The sequence below is a fragment of the Vanacampus margaritifer genome, chromosome 2 (assembly GCF_051991255.1).
Source record: "Vanacampus margaritifer isolate UIUO_Vmar chromosome 2, RoL_Vmar_1.0, whole genome shotgun sequence".
Classification (NCBI taxonomy): Eukaryota; Metazoa; Chordata; class Actinopteri; order Syngnathiformes; family Syngnathidae; genus Vanacampus; species Vanacampus margaritifer.
Genome location: NC_135433.1, coordinates 47,096,699 through 47,118,305, shown reverse-complemented (window position 1 = coordinate 47,118,305; position 21,607 = coordinate 47,096,699). Strand labels below are relative to the sequence as shown.

The window sequence follows — 21,607 nt, the reverse complement described above, 5'->3', positions numbered from 1 at the left end:
GCCACACCCCCGGCGAGCCGGCTGCTGGATCTCTGCGTTTGGCCACGCAAGCCATGAATTCTTCAATAAACATTTGAAACAAAACAGCTCCTTGCCGCAATAAATCGTGGAGAAGGAGGGTAGGAGAAGGAAGAAGACAGAGGAAAGAAGAAGGGGGAAAAAATCCAAACCTGAGCGGGTCACGAACCGGGTACCTGCTGCTGATAGGTTGATTGCTTTAACCGACTAGACCATTTGTTCAGTTAGGTTCAGCGGCGCGAAGGTTTTACTTGTAGTTTACACAAGTGTCAGCCAGAACCCTTTCTGGGATTTTAAGACGGCCAATTGTCATTGCACTTTGGCATTGCAAATGTGAAGGATAATTGATTGCTTTGAATTTATTTGGTCAGAATGTTTACTGATAACATGTTTTGTCACTATCCCATTGAATTCTCAGAGAAAGTGGGCGTTCGTTTAGTCTGCAGAGGCGGTACGGGGGTGGATCCGCTCCTAATGACGTCAAACACTAGGTGCGTTTCCATTACAGTTTTTTTGCACAAGTAAAAGCGATATTGTACAATTTCGACTTGCCGGTGTTTCCAATGAAGAGCGTTTCGCTTCTGAGGCGCAATTCTCGTAATGTCCCGTATCGCGGGATCTCGCAGTTCCGTAGGAGGTGCTCATGATGTTTACGGAAGACAGACGCCCAGAGATATTAATATTACTTTAAAAACATCTCCCTTTTTAATAGGTTTTAGGTGAATTAATGAATAAACACTCACACGCACGCACATTCTCACCCACATACAAAATAAAAAAATATATATATATTAAAAAAAAAGAGAGAGCAATGATGATGACATGTCAAATCGCTAAAATTACCGAATGAACAATACTTAGCTCTCCAGAAAAAAAAAGGAAGAAAGAAAGAAAAAAAAAGAAAAAAGAAAAAACATCTCCCTCCCCTCATCGGGCGGGTTCAGGCATTTGGTGTTGGTGTTGTGTGTGCGCGGGCTTATAACTTGTTATGGAGCGGACGGATGGATTTTAACGACGACGTTCACCATATGTCGCTCGATTGCTCGTTGCCCGGGGTAACAGCCATTTCTCATGCAACGATATGGGACGTGCGTTGAACGGCGGCATATTGGCTCTATAGATGAATCGCTTTGTGTTTAAAAAGACCAAAAGTTGATTTTTCACGTTGCTGTCACTTTAAGCATCAAAATTCACCCATTTTCATCCATCTCAGCCGTCTGCCATTTTGATTGAAAATAATATCACAGTTGCTCAAGTAACAACCAATCACGGGTTACTGAAGCTGAGCCGTGATTGGTCATTACCTGAGCACCTGTGATGTTATCTTCAGCTGTGACAAAATGGCCAACCTCTGAGATGGATAAACTTGGGTGAACTTTTTATGCTTAACTCATATTCCACAAACACAATATTAATCAGAATAAAGTGTTTAGACTAGTGGGGCTTCATATTATTGTAAAGAAAATGTTTGGGTTGACTTCCCCTTGAAGATTATTTTCAGATTTGTCATGTTTGGGTTCTGTTTTTCCTTGTGTGTCTCCCTTGGTGTTGTTAAGTGTAATCCTGCCCTTCCTCGTGTCAACCAATCAGTGCCCTCAGCCACTTGTGTCTTGCCCCAGGTGTGTCTTGTTGTGTCAGTGTGTGTGTGTGTGCGTGTATTTAGTCTCCTGTCATTGTTGTTTTCTTCCAGTTATGCTGCCAGTTTTTTGCCTTGTTGTGCCCCCCCCCCCCATGTTTTGCATTGTTTGCCTTCTTGGAGTTTGTTGTTTTTGTTTCTGTACAGTACATCCTTAACCTCCTTGTTTTTGGTTTAATTAAATCCGTCTTTTGACTGAACCACTGCCTCCTCGCTCCGCCTTCCCACATTTGGGTCCTCAAACTCCCCCATCCTGACAAGATTATCATATTTCTCATGAAGTCAATACAAAAAAAAATCTCCTGAATTAGAAAATTATTCAATTTATTAAGAATCAATTATTGTCATTATTTTCAAATAATAGATCTTTACGCTTTTTCTTTTAATATGACTTTGTTCCTTGAAAAAAATACAACTTTATTCTCTCCGATTACTGTAGATATGTTGGTACTGTCGATCAATGTTTCTCAATGTTTATTTACTCATTCACTGCCATTGACGTCAAAAATTTATTTGAACTATTTCTAATAGTTTTCCACTTTTTCCACTTTTGTTAATAAGAGTATGAAAACCTTTAAAAATATATTGTACATTTAGAACAGATAGAAAATTTGTGATTAATCGTGAGTTAATTATTAAAGTCATGTGATTAATTACAATTAAAAAAATAATAATAATTGCATGACTTTACTAGTTAACTCACAATTAATCACACATTTTATATCTGTTCTAAATGTACATTAAAAAAAAATCTAGGTTTTCACACTTGTTAACAAAAATGGATAGATGGATGGAATAGTAGAACTAGTTAAAATGAATTTTGCACGTCTATAGCCGTCAATGGCAGTGAATGAGTTAAGTTAAGGCACTTAATTCAGATGTTTACTGTACCTGTCATTATAAATAGCATGGTATGGTAAATAAACAAAGACACATTGACTGTTTTGCAGCAGACCCGATGCTCTCGCACACAAATGACCCACGGCGTAGTGGTTGGTTATTTACTGAGACAGATAGATAGGAGATAGCGGGAGCAAGAGGTATGTATACACATTACCATTAAAAATACATTTCCATTTTGCATGTCACACCCAAATATAGCCTAATGAATATTAAAGAGTGCCGTTTGGCTGTCGCATGTTGCCAGACCTTGGATGGCGAGCAATGTCAAAGCATGTCTTACAGGAGAAAGGCTGCGGGCGCTTCAATCAATAGTTATCAACATGAAGCACACTGTCCCAAAGCAAGAACAGCTCGAATTATCTGAGGACACCAGGGCGACCGTCTCTGTTGTCATTGCTCGGAATCTGCTGCTGGTTTGGTTTCAAGCTTCGCTGACTTTTGAATGTTCGGAGATAGTCTGGGAAACTAGTTCAATGACCAGCCACAAAATTAGGTGCATCTGCAATGTTTAATGAATACAAGATTGACATTGACTAGATAATAAAAGCTGAGTTTTGATTGACCCGCTTTTCATTAATCCCTCCTGTTAGGTTTGTTTCTGAAGGGCATCAATGATGTTCCATGGTTATTTTGACTCGGGAATGTTTGACATTTGATTATCCGAAAGTGTCATGTGCATTTAAAGTGCCTACATGTCAAAAACAATTGTTTTACGGTACATTTTACATTTAGATCTGTTTTTTAATATATTGGAGTAACGTTAACAAATTGACATGAGACATCTCTTCTTTTCTGGGTCAAAACTTAAAATCAATTGCGGGTTTTCCCTATTTGTGTCAGGGCTCGGTCCCTCACCCCTACAAACTGTACAGTTCTTGTATAGATTCTCCAGGCGAACCTAATGAAGTCTAATGCCAAGTGATTCATGGTTTGTGTCCCCCACATATATCATATCTCTTTAATGCAAATACCAAGTCTTCACTGGTGACATAGTTGGACCTTAAAGAAAATACGAAATAAAATAAAAATATTTGTAAAATAAAAAATAAATAATGCTTGGATAGATTTCAATAAAACAAATCTATTACAACTTGTGTTTTTTAGAATTAATTTCATTTCTCTATCACAAGTTATTCTAATTATATTTTTTGTAAAATTAAATAAAAAATATATACTGGAGACACGTATAATTTCATTTCCTGTTATTTAATTAAGTAGATTGACATTTATGTAGCGCAATTGAATATTTTTATGTATGGTTACCCCCCCCCCAATTAATTTATTTAATATAATTTAAAGTTATAAGAAGAAGAAGAAAGACGTATGCAGTGTTATTTATTTGTATCTGGTAATTTACAGTACTCATTATAGGCATTTGTGCAATCCAACTAGAAATAATAATAATAAGTATTATTTGTTATCATTATTATTATTTGTGTATTCCAATTAGACTCAATTTTAGATCTTTAAAAAAAAAGTTTTTAATAAAATATTTTGTACACATGTATGCATTGTCATTCAATTCATTTCATTTCCATTACTCTTATTTTATTTATTATATCAAATTGTCTTTGATGTAATTCCAATGGAAAAAATGTCGCTAAGAAAGTCATATGGAATTTTTTTTATGGTCGGTTCAGAGCAAAATAAAAGGCTAACGGCTACTGTATCTGTCAAATAGCGCTATTTAAAGAGAGGATGTTCGTTTCAGTATCATGATTCATTAAATCACTGCGACCTGCGAGTGCTAATTGTCCATCACAGCCAGCCACTTCCACTCACTGTCGAGGAACGCTCACTCAAAGTGACGTTGACTTTGAGTGCCTCCAATGTTCACTTATCAGCCATCTGCGTCGTTTGGAGGAGGCAAAGATTTTGGAAGAAGCAGCAGGGGAAAAAAAGTGTTAAAAGTTGGAGGGGAGGAAGGAAATATAAATTTAAAAAAAAGCTAAACACGTGCTGATTTGTCCCTGCGGGATTGCACATGTCCAAATCCCCAACGCTCACTCCAGCAGCATCCCCTGTCTTCTTACCAGGGGTGCTAGCTACGCCACATCTCCTCCGTCACATGGAGAGGGCAGGCTGCGAGGCGAGGAGTCCTGCAGGCCCATATGGCTTTTCTTTGGACTGGAAACTACTCAGACAGCACTAAGATCCTCTCGTCTTGCTTCTTCTCGGATAAAACTGAGACAATGATGCTGATAGGATGTTACAGATTACAGTCAATCGGCGCATAGTTGCGATTCAACATTTGCAAAAAAATATTTTTTTTGTAACCTATCCTTTGTTATTTACTGAAAAACTTGTCTGTTCGCTGTTTTTGTCTTCAGGTCAAAGCAACAATCATGTGTTACTTTAGTGCCAACTTGTGGAATCTTGGTGTTGCTGTTGTAAGGTTTAATTCATTGATAGTGTTTTTTCGACTGCGTTTTGAGAGGTACTGTTTTGCTGGCGGTACTTTAATGCACCCAGTGCCCAGCTGCATTGTTTGCTGTAACAAGTTGGCTGTATTCCCTAACATTTATTATTGTGTATAAATGCCAACAGATAAGTTAAACGACTTTATAGCACTTTCTATTCAGTGCTATAAAGTTTATGCTAGCATGTTAATTAGGCTAATATATGACCTAATGCCAATGATGAGCTTTTTTGTAGCGAATAATTTAACTGCTGAATTCAGTTATGTAACATGGGTTTACTATTGTGCACATGCTAGATGTATGGTCTTAATGCTTTATTGGCCTTTCCGTTTTAAGTGCTTGGCCGCCATCTTGTGGCATCTATATACACAATTACAGAGCCCTTTTAGGTGGGCCTCAATCGCGAAAGCAAGTCATCATTAAGGGTTATTGAGGATCATGCAAGAGTAACATTTTAGCATTTTATGGTCACCGTGACGATGGCCAGATAGATACAAGCCAGAAACTAAACCGCCATCTGTTAATTTGACTTTTGAAGGATCCCTTCCCGAATATGACAGCGAGCTAGGGTACGCTCTGTTATCTGTCCATGATCCTGGATGGAATATGTAAATATTATCATTACTACATGTGACTGAGCGGATCTGCTCTGAAGCCACTCATGGCTCTAAAATATTTTTGTACTCAAAACTTCTTTTTTTTTTACACCCCCTTCATCACACTCAAAACATTTGTTCTTGATCGAATCTTTTGTGCTGCCATATTAAAGTGCTGTGTTTATAGAGAATCAGCCAACCACCATGCTCTGCCCACACGCATTGTTGACAATACAAATGTATTGCAATTAACTGATTTGCTCCCAAAAATGTATAAATACGTTCTATTTTAAATGTTTTAAGTGTCCCAAAGACGTATTTATACATTTATTTTTATGCTTTTTTTATGCTAGAGCATACAGAAGGCATTGATGCAGCCTCTGAACTGCAGAGAAGCAATGGTAGTAATTACAAAACGGCCAGCAGAGTATAAGAGATCAACCAGGGCCATTTTGCAAACAAGCTGATTTCCCCACAGTTCTAGACAGATTTGTGAATGCTGATGAAACTTAGCTATATTCTAATTCTAATTGCTGCAAAACAGAAACATATTTTTATTTTTTTTCCTGATGAAAGAAGCGACTCAAATCTTTCTTTTGGTAGGTTTTATGTTTTTATAGCAATAGAACTCAATATTCTGTGGGCCTGGCAAAATCAGTCAAAATCCAGTAAACCAGTCAGGAGCGAAGGGAGTTGCTTCAGTGAAAATGGCTGGGAGTACGCCTTTGAAATGGCCAAACTGACACCTAAAATGGCCGCTTACAACCAAAATAGCAGACTTCCTGTTTGTGCATCTTTTCAACCATGGCTTTATGCGCCTTGGCCCTAATGACAAAATGCATGAATTGAGTGACTTAGTACAAATTAGTCATAAAATGATGAAAATAATTTGACTCTAGAAAAAAAAACATTTTATTCTCGTTAACTACAACTTTAATTGTCAAAAAGGAGCACTACTTCATTCTTGTAATATTGCCACCCTTTCCTCATAGAAATACCACTTATACTTATACTTTTTTTCTATGACAAATACGGCACCAATTCTTTCTTCAACTACAATAAGAACCTTATTTTGTAAATGTCTCATTTTATTTTTGATGTAAAGGCACTATGACTCTTTAATTGAGTCTCAGATCGCACAGGTGTCATTGTAGTCAGTGTGCGTAGCGTAAGCCATAAGGAGACAGAGAGAGCAAGAGAGAGAAAGAGAGAGATATACATACAGAGAGAGGAGGGGAAAGCGCGAGGAACCCTCATCATCTGTGTTACAAATGTTGCACATGAGCGCCGAGTGTGTGGGGATGAACACGCTCCCTCACGTCGGTGCTGATTTCCTTCTGCACTACCATATTTTCACATCTCAACTCTTGGATGAGGGTCTCTTGCCAGAGGAGGATTTATTTTTTTTCTCATGTTGTTCCTTTTTATTATTTAATAAGACTTCCTACATGCTCAGAAAGCTGGTGTTACAGAATCCAGACATGAGCCAGAATGTGAGGAAGTAAAACTGATCCAAAAAGAAAGTTGAACGTGTTGCTTCGGAGCTTTGAAAAGTATCCATAGAACAGAGGGGTCTAGGACTTTAGGATGGAGGTGGTATTCTTCGCCTCAGATTGGGCAGGGGACCAAAAAGGGGACGTTTAGGACGGGATATGCATTTGCCACTTCTCCAGGTGGGTTTTTTGATTATTGACATATCTATTAATAATATAATTCATTGAAATGGGCATGTTGTAAAAATCAGCTGTAAATGCAAAACCACATACTGCGGTTAAGTAACATTATATGTATACTGTACATGTATATGTCGATAGCCAATACTTGATCACTGAAATGTCAAACTATATTACCGCACATAAGCTATAGTTCAATAGGCAGCAAGTGAGACTCAATGCTGTATTTCATATGACAAATTTTGGCATGGCTGTCATTTGTATTGGTGAACCGCATCACACTGAGACCTAATATTTTAGTTTCCTCATTTCGAACATGGGTGAGGCAAAAGGTTAACACCTTCATTGTTGATATCTCTCAGTAAATTGTAAAGTGAATGTAATAGTTTTGTAATGTAGTTTTGTTTTTTTATGTAATTTGTATTGTATATTAAATAGGTTATTATTATTTTTAAAGTTATTAGTTATTTGCTTTTGTACTTTATCATCAAACAATGTTACAGATGAATATGACCTTGAAAAAAATGTTGAGAAGGAAATTATGGGGGGGGGTCTTGGATAGAATGATTTTCATAAACGACTGCATTCTTTTCTATAATTGTCATAAATTTCTTTATGTATTTTTTAATAGTCTCACCACAAAACATTATTTTGTAAGACAGCATGTGATCATCTCATTCTCAAGTTCATTTTAGAGTGATGTAGTAATAGTAATAGTCTGTTTAAATGAACCAAACCTCTCCTTGCACCTGTTTAGAATGACATCAGTTGACCTACAGTACAACATACTCATTTTAAAGGCATAATTTGAATGGAAGTATTCATAGTGAGGCAGCCCCTCCTGTCATCCCATCCGGAGGCACACTTACCCACCATTGGTGCCATCTGTCTCCACGAGGCCAAAACCTTCCCCAGTGTCGGCAGTGCTGGATCATGAGGGGTGTGTGTGCAGGAATTGGGGGGGGGGGGGGCACAGCAGAGCCTCTCCTGTTCTCTCAGATGGCAAGGGAGATGGCGCATCCCACGCCGGGGAGCGCGGGGCACCATGAACTCAGAAATGGGGGGCTCATCATGGCATGAAAGAGACTGTGAAGAGAACGAAGGCCAAATATTTTTGTCTATTGCTACAAAATTACACACTACTAAAGACTTCTACTACTTTTTGTGCCTTGGGGCCACATTTGATATTTGAAACATACATATGTATCGGGTCATTTGTTGAAATTAAGTTAAAAAAATATATATTTTTTTTAAATAAAATAATTACATTATTTCTTAAGTTGCATTATTGATAATTAACTCAATGATAATTAATTAATCAGTGAGCGGCAGGCCCCTTGGCTCACAGTTCAGAGGTCATAAGTTTGTGTCTGCCCTTCGGCCTTCCTGTGTGAAGTTTGCATGTTGTCCGCGTGCTTGCTTGGGTTTTCTCCAGGTACTTTAGTTTCCTCCCACATTCTAAAAACACAAGTTAGGCTCATTGGAGACTCTAAATGGTCCTTAGGTGTGAATGTGAATTGTTATCTATATGTTTCTATACTATCTACTAGGGGTGTTAGAAAAAAATCAATTCGGCAATATATTGCAATATTACAGCGTGCAATTCTCGAATCGATTCAATATGTGGCTGAATCGATTTTAAAATTCTATTTTTTATGGGAATATTCAACAAAACGTCTTACTTGGGGTTAGGATTCACACATTAAGCATGGAAGAATGTTATATTAATGGAACATTAAGCCTTAATATTTTATTTCAGTGCTGTTCAAACATGAAAGAGACTGCAACCTGAATTTTCAGATAAATACATTTTCATACAAATCTTACAGTGTTCATGTACAAGTTTACTGATTAGTATTTTCTAAATCTGAGTTTTAAAAAAATCCCAATAATCAATTTATAGATTCGTATCGGGATTAATCGTATCAAATCGAATCGTGACCTACGAATCGTGATACGAATCGTGATATGAATCGAATCGCCAGGTACTAGGCAATTCACACCCCTACTATCTATGTCCCCTGGAATTGGCTGGTGACCAGTCCAGGGTGTACCCCACATCTTGCCCAAAGTCAGCTAGGATAGGCAGATGAGGATAAGCAGTACAGAAAATGGACGGATGAATAATTATTCTGTTATTTAATAAAATAATAATACAATGTATGTATATATATATATATACTGTATATATATATATATATATATACTGTATATATATATAAATTTAAAATATATATATTTTTGTATTATTTACTGCAACCAATCAACTAATTATTAAATGAGAAAAAAATATAAAAAATGCATTAAAACAAATACATATACTTTAATTAACCAATTGTAAAGGGGTAAAAAAAAAAAATCATGTAAAATTAATTTAATTTTCCCTTAAGGGTTATAATGAGCACAACAAGTAAATACATAAATAAATAAATTATCGCCAGCCATGACGTACACTGGGCAGAAGCTGAGCTGCACTGTGTTTGTTTACGGAGTAGATGTGTGGCTAGAGTAAGAGGCAGTTACACTCTACCATACCGAAAATTCCAGATACAAATGCATGTAGCATTACCCCTACGATTTACTGTTCAAACCATAATGTTGACAAGTTGAACTGGGCCACTTGTTAGATCATGGCTATAAAGAGACTGTGAGGTTCCCGATCTCGTCTTTCCTGTTTTCTCCAGTAAAGCCCGTATCTCACTGACAGACACTCCAAATGCCTCTTAATACTCTCAAACCGTTTTTCTTGTTGCCACCAAATTTTAAACATGCTCAAAATTTCTCTGCGGTTTGAGAGTATAAAGAGGGTTTGAGAGTGTCTGGCAAATGTTTATTCAACATTTGCAACAGCCTGGTTCAGTCTCATGAAAATGAGTTGCTGCTCATTGTGCCCCCGTACCGCTTTTGATTCCAACAGACTCTTGCCATCGCGTGAAAATGGCAGTTGTTCCCCCAACCTAGCTTCCCAACTCAAAATTCAAAACAGATTGCTGACAGACACAATTTCAGAAATAGGCAGCTTGCTAAAGATTTACTTAGTTGTAGAGTTGCACATTTGTAGATTAGGCAGAGTGACAACTAATTGTAACCGAGCAATTTGAAAGACCATGTTCCATAACACGTTCACTTTTGGTGGAAAATAAGAACCTGAACGTAAAGTGCAGACAATCATGTCATGACTCTCAATCTTAAATTAGCTTTGACGTTCTGTCACATCCGTTTTACTCAGATAGTTCATGTTGTCAGATCTCGCTTACCTTGTCTCCGTTCAATGGGTTAAACCTCAGAACTTCCAGAACCCAAGCCAAGTCCTTATTGCTACTGCCCTAAGTGGATTTCTTTAAACTGTGGATGAGAGACAAATCCACCAAAGACCAAAAGGTCGCTAGTTCAAACTGCGAGATCAGGAATTGGGCCTAGGCAATGGATCCTACCATTCCCTACACAATGATTCAATTCGGTTTCTTCTCTCCACAGACTCTAGTTGAAAAGCTAGCGAGGGCAACATGAGTTGGAGCTTCCTCACACGTCTGCTCGAAGAGATCCACAACCACTCCACCTTTGTGGGCAAAGTGTGGCTGACCGTGCTCATCATTTTCCGAATCGTGCTCACAGCAGTCGGAGGGGAGTCCATCTACTCGGACGAGCAGACCAAGTTCACCTGCAACACCAAGCAGCCGGGCTGTGACAATGTGTGCTACGATGCCTTTGCGCCCCTCTCGCACGTGCGCTTCTGGGTCTTCCAGATCATCATGATCTCCACACCCTCCATCATGTACATGGGCTACGCAATCCACAAGATCGCTCGATCGTCCGAGCAGGAGCGGCAGAGGGGTCACAGGGTCCGCAAAAAGCCGCCGGCTCACTCCAGATGGAGGGGAAGCCACCATCTGGAGGACGTCTTGGAGGGGGAGGATGACGACGCGGAACCGATGATCTACGAAGACACGCTGGAGGGTCCGGAGACCAAACCTGAGTTGGTGAGCAGCACTTGTAAAGAGCAACCAAAGCATGACGGTCGGCGAAGAATCCTTCAAGAGGGGCTGATGCGGATCTACGTTCTTCAGCTCTTGTCACGAGCCATCTTTGAGATCGCTTTCCTTGCGGGACAGTACCTCCTGTACGGCTTTCGAGTTAGTCCTTCCTTTGTGTGCAACAGGGTCCCCTGTCCACACCGAGTGGACTGCTTCATCTCTAGGCCAACCGAGAAAACAATCTTCCTTCTCATCATGTATGTGGTGAGCTGCCTCTGCCTCATCTTGAACGTGTGCGAAATGCTTCACCTGGGAATCGGCACTTTTCGAGACACTCTGCGCCTCAAGAAAAACAGAGGTCGGCGGAGCTTCGGCTACCCGTTCTCCCGCAACATCCCAGCCTCCCCTCCTGGATACAACCTTGTGATGAAGACAGACAAGCCTAGCAGGATGCCTAACAGCCTCATCACCACCCATGAGCAGAACATGGCCAACGTGGCCCAGGAGCAGCAGTGCACCAGCCCAGATGAGAACATCCCCTCCGAACTGGCGAGCCTTCACCGCCACTTGAGGGTGGCCCAGGAGCAGCTGGACATGGCCTTTCAGACGTACCAAACAAAAAATCACCAGCAGACCTCCAGAACCAGCAGTCCTGTGTCTGGGGCGACTATGGCGGAGCAAAATCGAGTCAACACAGTCCAGGAGAAGCAAGGTGCCAGGCCCAAGTCGGCCACGGAGAAGGCTGCCACCATTGTAAAAAACGGAAAAACTTCTGTCTGGATCTAGAAATATTTTGTGTTTTAACAGTTTTATCTTAAAGACTCTGCACATGAAGACCTGTGCTACTTTGGACAACAATCAGACCATTTAAAGGATTACCCAACATACCGGACTTTAGAGTTTTAAAACACACACACCTACCAAGAAACTGAGAATTGTCTTTGTTATGTTCCAGTGTCATTTTGTGCTTGAACGTACGCCTAGTTAGTTACATCTCTAACTCGACTAATTCATCAAAACAGAAACCAAGACTGTTCCAAGTTATTTATTGACTGTTGCCAAAAATGGATTCATTAGCTGATTTCTTGAGAAGGATGACTGCTGATTGTTGTCGGAAAGAAGGGTATTTATGAATGGTGATTTGTTTCGATAGTATGGATAATTTGAATGAGAGTTGCTGGAAGCAGATTAAATGTGACATGCTTTGCTAAGAATCGGCGCATACCTAAGCGTGCTCCTGCTAACAGATCCATTCATTTTCAGTCACTGCATGTTTACTATCCCCCACCCCACCCCCCAAAAAAGCAATATCATATTTTATAAACAAGAGAAATGGTTATTTTATATCATACTTATTTTTTGTTATCAAAAGATGACGCATGCTATACATAGGTTACAATAGACGTTTAGCGATAAAACTACAGGTACTTACGTTTAGTAGGCATGTTGGTTCTCGAAAATGTGTTTTAAAAATGGATTTTAACATTTACTCCTGCCTTCACGTTTATCATTCATCAAAGTGCCTCAAACTTTTCAAGACTGTTCTTGTATTTTAGTCTGGAAAAAGAAAATAAAGTTATTGGTAAACTCTGTTTCACACATTTTTTATTGAGGAGAGTTTGACAATTTAAAATAGGGGTGGAATAGTGGGTGACTGGTTTGCATCTCACAGTTCAGAGGTTGTGGGTTGAAATCCAGGCTTTTACCCTTCCTGTGTGGAGTTTGTATGTTCTTCCCATGCCTTTGTGGGTTTTCTCCAGATACTTCAGCTTGCTCCCACATTCCAAAAACATGCCTGGTCGTGGTAGGTTAATTTGAAGACTATGAATTGTTGGTAAGTATGAAAGTGCTCTGCAATTGGCCAGCTCAGGATCTACCCTGCCTCCCACACAAGGTCAGCAGTGATAGGCTCCAGCACACTCATGACTCCAGTGAAGATGCACCAAGCAGTACAGAGAATGGATAAATTTAAAATAGTTTCCAGGTTTCTTATTCATTCATTCACTGCCTTGAACGTTTATATTTGAATTTGTCAACTTAAGTCCAAATTGTTTACTGAAGGCCTAATCATAATTCATGTCTCTTTTTGTGTATGATGATATACTGTATACAGTAGAGTCTTAAAATAAATATTGTACTGTATTTTGACATTCATGCAGGCTATTACAAAAATATGTAAACGAGTAAAAACCGTGTAAGGAGTATGTTTACAGTATTTGCCATTTATTGTGCATTATTTATTCAGATTAATTTACTATAAATTAATTAATGTCTCACAAAAAATATTTCTACATTGTTTAGTTTTGTTTTTGTTTATTATAATAATAATAATAATAATAATACTAAGAAGAAGAAGAAATACAGCCTTTTAATATTATTTATATTTATATTATTTTATATTTCTAAATATAAATGGCTAGAGACAGAATTAAAATATTATACTGTATTTTGAGGTTCATTTAGCTGTTATGGAAATTTTATTTATACGTGTAAATGCAGGGTTTTCCAAAAAAATCCCTCACTGTTCGATAACCCATTATTGTTAATTTTGATAACACTAATGTTGGCTTTCTTGCCAATAATTTACCTTAAATTTAATGTAATTTATTGAACTCAACTTATGGTTACGAATATATATATATATATATATATATATATATATATATTAGATAACACGTAACTTTGTAAAATGTAAAATAAGAGTGACATGGGAAATCCTGACTGAGCACTTTGACGTCCAGCTTCAGATGCTCCACTGTTATTGTGGAGCAAAGGATTGTGGGTATACAAAATGGCGACCTCCGTAGTGTCCTGTAGAACATAGCTGTCAACAACTCTTATTTAAGCGGACTCTAGCCTGTTTGTTTCTCCACGCAGTAAACTTTCACGGAGGTGTTCACCATGAAGCTGTCTTGTATCGTGAGGCGGGCGCTCACCTCCAGCGGTCCCTTTGGCGGCGTCGCGAGCAAATACACCGGCTTCGGCGTCGATGTTTCGGCTCGAGCGGGAGTCCGGGTGATGAGGTACAGCCAGGCGGCGCTTGACGACCCAGCCGCTCCGGGCAAGCTTGCGTGCTACCGCCTGGTCCACAGGGCGTTGGTCCGGGTCCTGGGAGCCGAAGCTGGTGCCTTTCTTCAGGGGCTGGTCACTAACAACGTGCACCAGTTGGAGGCCGACGGCGGGGCCATGTACGCGCACTTCCTTAACGTACAGGGGAGAACGCTCTATGACGTCATGATGTACAGGTGAGCGGTCCTCGTGTCGTGAGTCGCGGGAATTTTGGTACGTTGGTGAAAACTCGGAAATGTTTGAACGGTACCTGTTTTCATGTTTTGTGAAATAAATAGCGTAAACCTGGTGAGGCTGGTCTTGTATTACTTTTCATCACATCTACTTACTTAAATGTACATCGAATGCTTAACAACATCTTACTGAGCTCGTCAGACATTTTTGTTGACTTTGATGGGAAGTCGTAAGCTCCAAACTGGATATTTTGTACTTTTCTGGCCGTAATGAACTCAGCATTTGATGACGTTTCCTGTCAAGTTGTTTTCCGGACATTCTAAATGAAGAAAATTGGTTTGGAAAATAAATGGGCAGAAATTTAGAATTTCACCTTTCCTGTTGTATGCTCTTTCAGTTATAAGGAAGCGGCAACAGGAAGTGGCATCCTCCTGGAGTGTGACAGCACCATGACTGACAAACTCCTGAGACACCTGAAAGTCTACAAAATCCGCAGGAAGATCGACATCAGCCCATGTCCAGAACTCTTCGCGTGGGCTGTGCTCCCCCTGCAGCAAAGTCACAACCAACGTTTCAGTAAGCCCGAGCTCTCCTCACTGGAAAAGGCCGTTGTGTTGGAGGCGGACCCGCGGACACAGGACATGGGCTGGAGGTTGGTGCTGGAAAGTCAGGTGGATCCCTTAGATGTGATTGGGTCTTGTCAGAAAGGCGACACTGAGGACTACCACAGGCATCGCTATAGCATAGGTAAGTGCCAAACATCGTGGTGTTGCTCTCTACATCTGGTTTTGACGCTGCAACTGTTGTGGAATTTTCAGTAGTTAGGCGAGATGAATGAAACGGTCTGGAAAACAATTTGTCTTTTGGGTTTCTTTATATTTGAAGCTTCAAATACAGTATACACAAGTCTAACAGCAGTCTACAAGATAGTGGTGAGCGAGTGCGCATTAAGCATCATGGGAAGATTCTTTATGTTGCTTGGTTATGGTTTTTGGGAGGAGAAAGGCAGGCTCAGCTAGACAGGAAAGCAAGCAAGTCAGTTCCAAGCAGGCTTATCAGCCAAGTTCACTTCGATATTGCTTCATGTACAGGTGTCCACAATATGGGAAACTGTCCCGTTCTATTTCTTTGAAAAGTTAAATTAAAAAAATATATATATATATATACTGTATAAATAAAACAGGGAGAAGCTGTGTCATCCGGGAGGGACTCAGTCGAGCCGCTGCTTTTCCGCGTTGAGAGGAGCCAGCTGAGGTGGCTCGGGCATCTGGTTTGGATGCCTCCTGGATGCCTCTCTGGAGAGGTTTTCTGGGCATGTCCCACTGGCAGGAGGCCCCGGGGACGACCCAGGACACGCTGGAGAGACTATATCTCTCAGCTGGTCTGGGAACGCCTTGGGATCCCGCCGGTGGAGCTGGTTGAAGTGGTTGGGGAAGAGGGAAGTCTGGGCTTCCTTGCTAAAGCTGCTGCCCCGGCGACCCGACCCCGGATAAGCGGTAGATAATGGATGGATATATATATATAAATAAGATTCCTCTTTAACAATTATTTTAGTTTGTTTATTTTAAATGTTAAAATTTTGTGTCTCATTAAACATAACAAAAAAACTGTATTTACACTTAAAATATGCAAGTATATTTGGCGGGGGGTTTTTTTAACAAAAAAAATCATCCCTGTCTCTTTTCTAATTTAAGTTTTTAAAATATATTTTTTAACGAAAAACTTTCTCCCAGCATTTTTTTAAACGTTTTATTTTAAAGAATGAATTGCATTTTCTAAAAAAAAAATTAAAATGTTTTCTAAATGTTAGTATTTAAAGAAAACAAATGCCTTCCCAGTCTCTTTTGTAAATTTCTAATATTACTAACTCAGAAAAACAATTACATTCAATTGTAACAAAACAAAAAACAACATTTATATTGTGTAGCCCTTTTATCCCCAGTGCGAAACGTTAATTTTAAAGCATGTATTTCTTTGTTGTCTGTTGCCATTGTTGTCCAGGACTTCCAGAGGGAGTGAAAGACCTTCCTCCGGGAGTGGCGCTACCACTCGAGTCCAACTTAGTCTACATGCAAGGCATCAGTTTCAGCAAAGGCTGCTACATCGGCCAGGAGCTGACAGCCAGGACTCATCACACCGGCGTGATCCGCAAGCGCCTCATGCCAGTGCGCTCGTCGGCGCCCGTGCAAAGCCTGGAGGAGGACGCCGCGCTGCACACGCAGTCAGGCAAGCCGGCCGGGAAGCACCGCGCGGGGCTGGGGAATCTGGGCCTAAGCCTGATCCGCCTGGCTCACGCCAAGGAGGCGCTGACGGTCAAATCCGCCGACAGCACCCAAGTGACACTCAAGGCCTCCGTGCCCGACTGGTGGCCTGAAAATGAGAAAAGCGACTCGGGAGCTTCTATGTGACTTACATGAATGCTGCTGACACGTTTCAAATGGAAGCCCCAAGTGCTGTTTCAATGTCACATCTTGACTGTGTTTATTTTTAAAGGGCAAACGATGAGATTGACACGTGCACTTCACAGCGACAAACCAATCATGTCATGAATCGTCTTGAGTTCTAACTAAATGTGACATATGATGGTGTACGAATAAATATTTTACAAGTGTTGAACACAAAAAAAGTGCCTTCAGTGTCATCTTTTGCATTCAAGCTATTTCCAGGCAATATGCAGAAATAGGGCTGCAATTCTGGGCATTTGGAAACTACACATGGGAATTCAAAATTTCAGACTTGGCTAAAAGGGGGCTATCAGATCTTATGCAAATCAATCACACAACACTGCAAAGATATTACAAATAAATATTTTGCTAGCTAGTATCTACCTCAGTCTGTGACTATGAACAAGCTGTTATTAATTTTGCCTAAGTGTGATGCCATAAATAATTAAGATAATACCACTCACATAGTGGGTTAGACCGAAGAACTACCATGTAAAAGCCAATAGGTAAGCAGAGCTGCTCTGTGATGTGTCAGCTGCATGCGCCGCATGCTGGGATCGATGACACTAATTGACAAACTGGTGAAGTGCTGCCTCCATGAGTGAAAATAAATCCCATTTGCTTTTTCAAACTGGAAGCTAAAAAAGTAGTCTCCATCTGGCACTGCCCTTAGTTGCCATAGTAACAAAAGTCAACTGCTAGCTTTGGGACAGTAAGGGGGTGTGGTGAGCAGTGGCTCTTTGCATGGACAGGACCGCCCCCTCAAAACAGGCTAACTTGAGCAATGCTTTAAAATTTGTAAATTCTTCATCCTTTTGACACATCACATGTATGTTATGAAAACATCTGAACACTTCAAAAAAATGTTGTTTTTTTAAATCACTATGTGGATCATTTAAAAAAACAACTAGAAATTAACTCATTCACTGCCAGTGACGGCTATAGACGTCAAAAAATGTATTCAAACTATTGCTATTAGTTTAACATTTTTTACACTTTTGCTAATTTCTTCTTTTAATCTTTTCTTTTAAAAAAAAAAAAAAGAAGAAAAGATTATTAAAAATTAGGAGCGTCCGCCAATTACAATTTTTAATTGTAATTAATCGCATGACTTCACTAGTTATTTTGATTATTTAAAAAAAAGAAATGATTAAAAATAGAAAAGATTATTAAAAACTAGGGGCGTCAGGCGATTAAAATTTATAATCGTAATTAATCGCCTGACTTCACTAGTTAACTCACGATTAATAACAAATTTTATATCTGTTCAAAATGTACAATAAAACAAAATTCCTAGGTTTTTATATTCTTAACAAAAGTGGGGAAAAAACAAATAGAAATAGTTCAAATTAATTTTTTAGGTCTATAGCCGTCAATGGCAGTGAATTAGTTCATTTTCACCAACTCTCACGCCAATTATCCAACTTTAAATATTTCCACAGCTAAAGTTAACGGATTTGCAGCAGAAAATGTCTACCTCTTTGTAAGCCCTTTACACTGGACATCTCAGTCTTGATAAAGAAGATGCTGCCCCCTGGTGGACTGTATGGTGTCCCGAATTTGCTGCAACAGCGTTTCGGGCTGCACAGCGGACGCCGAGTGGTCGAGCAGCTTGAAATCTTCGTTACACAGCAGGAGCTCCAGGATGTGGGCTACCCGTTGCAAGTCAAAGGCGGCGTGATAAGGCCCGAGGGTGACGAGCGCCTCGGAAAGGTGGCGCGGGTAGTCGGCGGCGTCTCCGGAGGGGCGCGCGTTCAGGAAAGTCATGCGGTTGTGCGCCACCATTTTGAGGAACGAGGCGAACTCCCCGTAGTCGATGCCGGAACACGCCTTCATGATGACCTTGAAATGGAAGTTGTAGTGAACGGTAATTTGTTTCAAAATTGTACCAACTTGGAAGTCAAGCCCTTTTGGAGTTTCCTTTTTGTACCTGACAGTGCTGATGCCATGAAACCATGGTGTTTCTCCACTCGTCAATCTCTTTCTGCACTGAAGACAGCTCGTTCTGCAGGAACTGCCACATGATGTCCACGTTGCAGCCGTTTAGCCAGTTGTGATTGATGGAGATGGTGTCCTCCTATAAGAAAGTGTCAGGGACATATTTACATTTTAAGTCTTGATGGAATGGGTCCAGAATTAAAATAATATTTTTTATTTGTTTTTAAGTGTAAACATTTTCTTGTTTTGTACCAAAAAATAAATAATCATTTGAATAATCGCCAAAATAATCGTGATGATTATTTTTTTTCCATAATCGAGCAGCCCTATTGTCGCTGCTACGGGAAAAATACTTATGTCCATTTTTTTCTTCAATGTTTACATTTGTACGTTTTTTGGGATGTCTGCATTTAGTTTCAACCTAAAAAAAAATAAAAAATAAATAAATAAAAAATGAAAAAATGGACTTAAGTGCTTTTCACATAGCAGCAATGATAGATTATTCTTAGTATTAATATATATAAAAATATATGAATATATTTAATAATAATAATAATAAATAATACAAATAGATAAAATAATAAATAAATATACTGTATAAATAAATAATAATATGTATACAATTATATTATATAACATTATGTAAGACCAATAATTTGCATACAAACAATCAAAATGTACATTTTACATCATACGCCATCTATTAGGAACATACCAGATTATAAACCTGATGGTGCCAGCCGCTGGGCACAAAAATAATTTCACCGGCCTCCTGGATGATCTCGAGAGGCTGGCAGGCCTCCAGGGAGCGCGGGAAAAGGCTGCCGTCGCGAAGCTCGGCCGACGTGACGTCATAGGGGAGGTTGCCGTGCGTGTCTCGCAGGAACTCCTCCTGGCCGGGGGGATACAGCAGCCATTTCTTCCTGCCACAGATGTTGGCTGACCAACTGTACGAGCGGAACACATCGGCGTGGAATGGCGTCCTGTGGGTAAGAAATCTTTAGATAATGTAGCATTAATATAATTAGAATATATAAAAATATTTGTCTCCAAAAACCTTCACCTTCTCAATACGAATGGCAAATTCCACCGATCATTACTCATCCATAACCAAAATCCTTACCACGATCCTTTGGGCCCCATGTAGACAAAGCGGTAGTCGTCCACTTCAAGTGCATCCCAGTATTCATTGAGCCAATCAGAGGTAAAGAAAATGGGGGTAGTGTAAACATGATGCTCCGGAAAGTCCCTGCGATGAGTAATAAGATATTACACGTCCGGCATGTTTCCCCCCCCCACACTTTTAGAACTACTTTAACCTAAAATATACTGTACATGTCTGTAACATAGGGTAGCACACTGGACTACTGCTTAGCACGACTGCAGCACATTTGTGGGGTTCTGCATTACAAATCTCGGTTTCTTTGGTCCTTCCTCGGGTCTCCTGACGGCCTCACGACTCTGGCTGGAAGTGTTCGGTTTAGGTGAACGGTATGGGATTTTTTAAATAGGTTTTAGGTGAACTAATGAATACACACACACTCACGCACGCACATACACATACTCACCCACATACAAAAAATAAATAAAATAAATAAATAAAAAATAGAGAGCAATGATGATGACATGTCAAATCGGTAAAATTACCGAATGAACAATACTGAGCTCTCCAGAAAAAAATAAAAAATAAAATAAAATCTTGGTTTCTTCCCTTGCGCTTCTCCAGGTCTTCATTCTGGCTTCCTCCCACATTCCAAACACTTGCATGTTACTCTAAACTCTAAATTACTAATTAAAGACTCTAAATTATGTCAGTGTGAAAGTACCCTGTGATCAAATGTCACGTCAAGTCAGCTGGAATAGGCTCCAGCTAGAATATGGATGTACAGTATGTCGTTACATGCTTGCATTACATTTGCATTGCATTGCATTTGTACCTGGACATGTGCCAGTCTTTAAGATACAGACATCCTTTAGGAGACGAGTGTCCATTCTGAATGTGCTCCTTCCAGTAGTGGATGAATTCTTTGAAAGGCATCACTTGTTTGGGGTTTGCATTGTATTCTTTTGCATTGCAGTTGGCCACTGGAACAGGAGTCTCCCCTGAGAAGGAAAAACTAAGAATTAAAACTAATGAAGTGTTATCGAGGGAAGGGTGCATTGAGTGTCATGTTTACCAAATTCTTGCAGCAGCTTTTGGAAGTGAGGCTTGCCCTCCTCGGTCACCCATTGCTTCCTACATTTCCATTCCTGGGTAAATCGCTTGGAAAAGACGCACGGGTGGTTGGGAAGCAGGTACCTTTTGAAGAATTTGGAGTAGGACAAATCCTTGTCGATGTAGTCGACGAAATGCGACGAGCAGAACTGGTCGTAAGACTGCCGCGGAATTTTGACCAGACTGCAGCAGTTGCGGTAAGCATCCCTGTCCATGATGGTGCAAACGTGAGATTAAATCGAGAAATTTTAAAATTTTAATATGTGAAAAAGTGAAATAGTCCGAAAATTGTTCCTTGGGGGTGACATAATTCCGGAGATGTCATTTTGGAGCACCACAGCAAAGAACATATCCATTCTGGTACACTTAATTTACGACGCATTCACGGATGTTTTTACAACGCTAGTCATACTCATTCTAAAATATAGTATGACAATAAATAATGAAAACCCAGTGTCTTTGCTAGCCGAAATGTTTGTCCTAAAGCATAGTCGCAGTGGACCATCCTCTCTGTGCACTTTCAAGTCGGACAGTAAACAGTGCAACA

General features: G+C 39.8%; 3 protein-coding genes and 1 long non-coding RNA gene across 5 annotated transcripts in view; 2 read left to right on the top strand and 2 right to left on the bottom strand.

Annotated features, from left to right (window-relative positions):
* gjc2 (gap junction protein gamma 2) overlaps nucleotides 1-12,807 on the top strand; it is a 20,359-nt gene extending 7,552 nt beyond the window's left edge. The window contains exons 1-2 of one of the 2 annotated variants that reach the window (XM_077556383.1): nucleotides 6,819-7,246; nucleotides 10,724-12,807. In XM_077556383.1, coding sequence (XP_077412509.1) covers nucleotides 10,753-12,006 — 1,254 coding nt within the window. In that variant the 5' untranslated portion in view covers nucleotides 6,819-7,246; nucleotides 10,724-10,752 and the 3' untranslated portion in view covers nucleotides 12,007-12,807. Of the gene's footprint in view, nucleotides 1-6,818; nucleotides 7,247-10,723 lie in introns of those variants that run through there. The other variant, XM_077556384.1, reaches the window with a different exon arrangement.
* LOC144043137 (uncharacterized) lies at nucleotides 7,845-14,306 on the bottom strand. Its single transcript, XR_013291044.1, has 3 exons — nucleotides 14,157-14,306; nucleotides 8,116-8,332; nucleotides 7,845-8,019 (listed from the first exon to the last, which is right to left on the bottom strand). It is a non-coding gene; the product is annotated as an uncharacterized LOC144043137 (long non-coding RNA).
* Nucleotides 13,972-17,083, top strand: iba57 (iron-sulfur cluster assembly factor IBA57). Its single transcript, XM_077556386.1, has 3 exons — nucleotides 13,972-14,465; nucleotides 14,861-15,210; nucleotides 16,465-17,083. The coding sequence occupies exons 1-3, from the start codon at nucleotides 14,122-14,124 to the stop codon at nucleotides 16,869-16,871; spliced, it is 1,101 nt and encodes a 366-aa protein (XP_077412512.1). The 5' UTR covers nucleotides 13,972-14,121; the 3' UTR covers nucleotides 16,872-17,083.
* On the bottom strand, nucleotides 16,918-21,607 carry jmjd4 (jumonji domain containing 4). The gene is made up of 6 exons (XM_077556381.1): nucleotides 21,023-21,607; nucleotides 20,783-20,948; nucleotides 19,969-20,094; nucleotides 19,561-19,828; nucleotides 18,838-18,984; nucleotides 16,918-18,749 (listed from the first exon to the last, which is right to left on the bottom strand). The coding sequence occupies exons 1-6, from the start codon at nucleotides 21,273-21,275 to the stop codon at nucleotides 18,414-18,416; spliced, it is 1,296 nt and encodes a 431-aa protein (XP_077412507.1). The 5' UTR covers nucleotides 21,276-21,607; the 3' UTR covers nucleotides 16,918-18,413.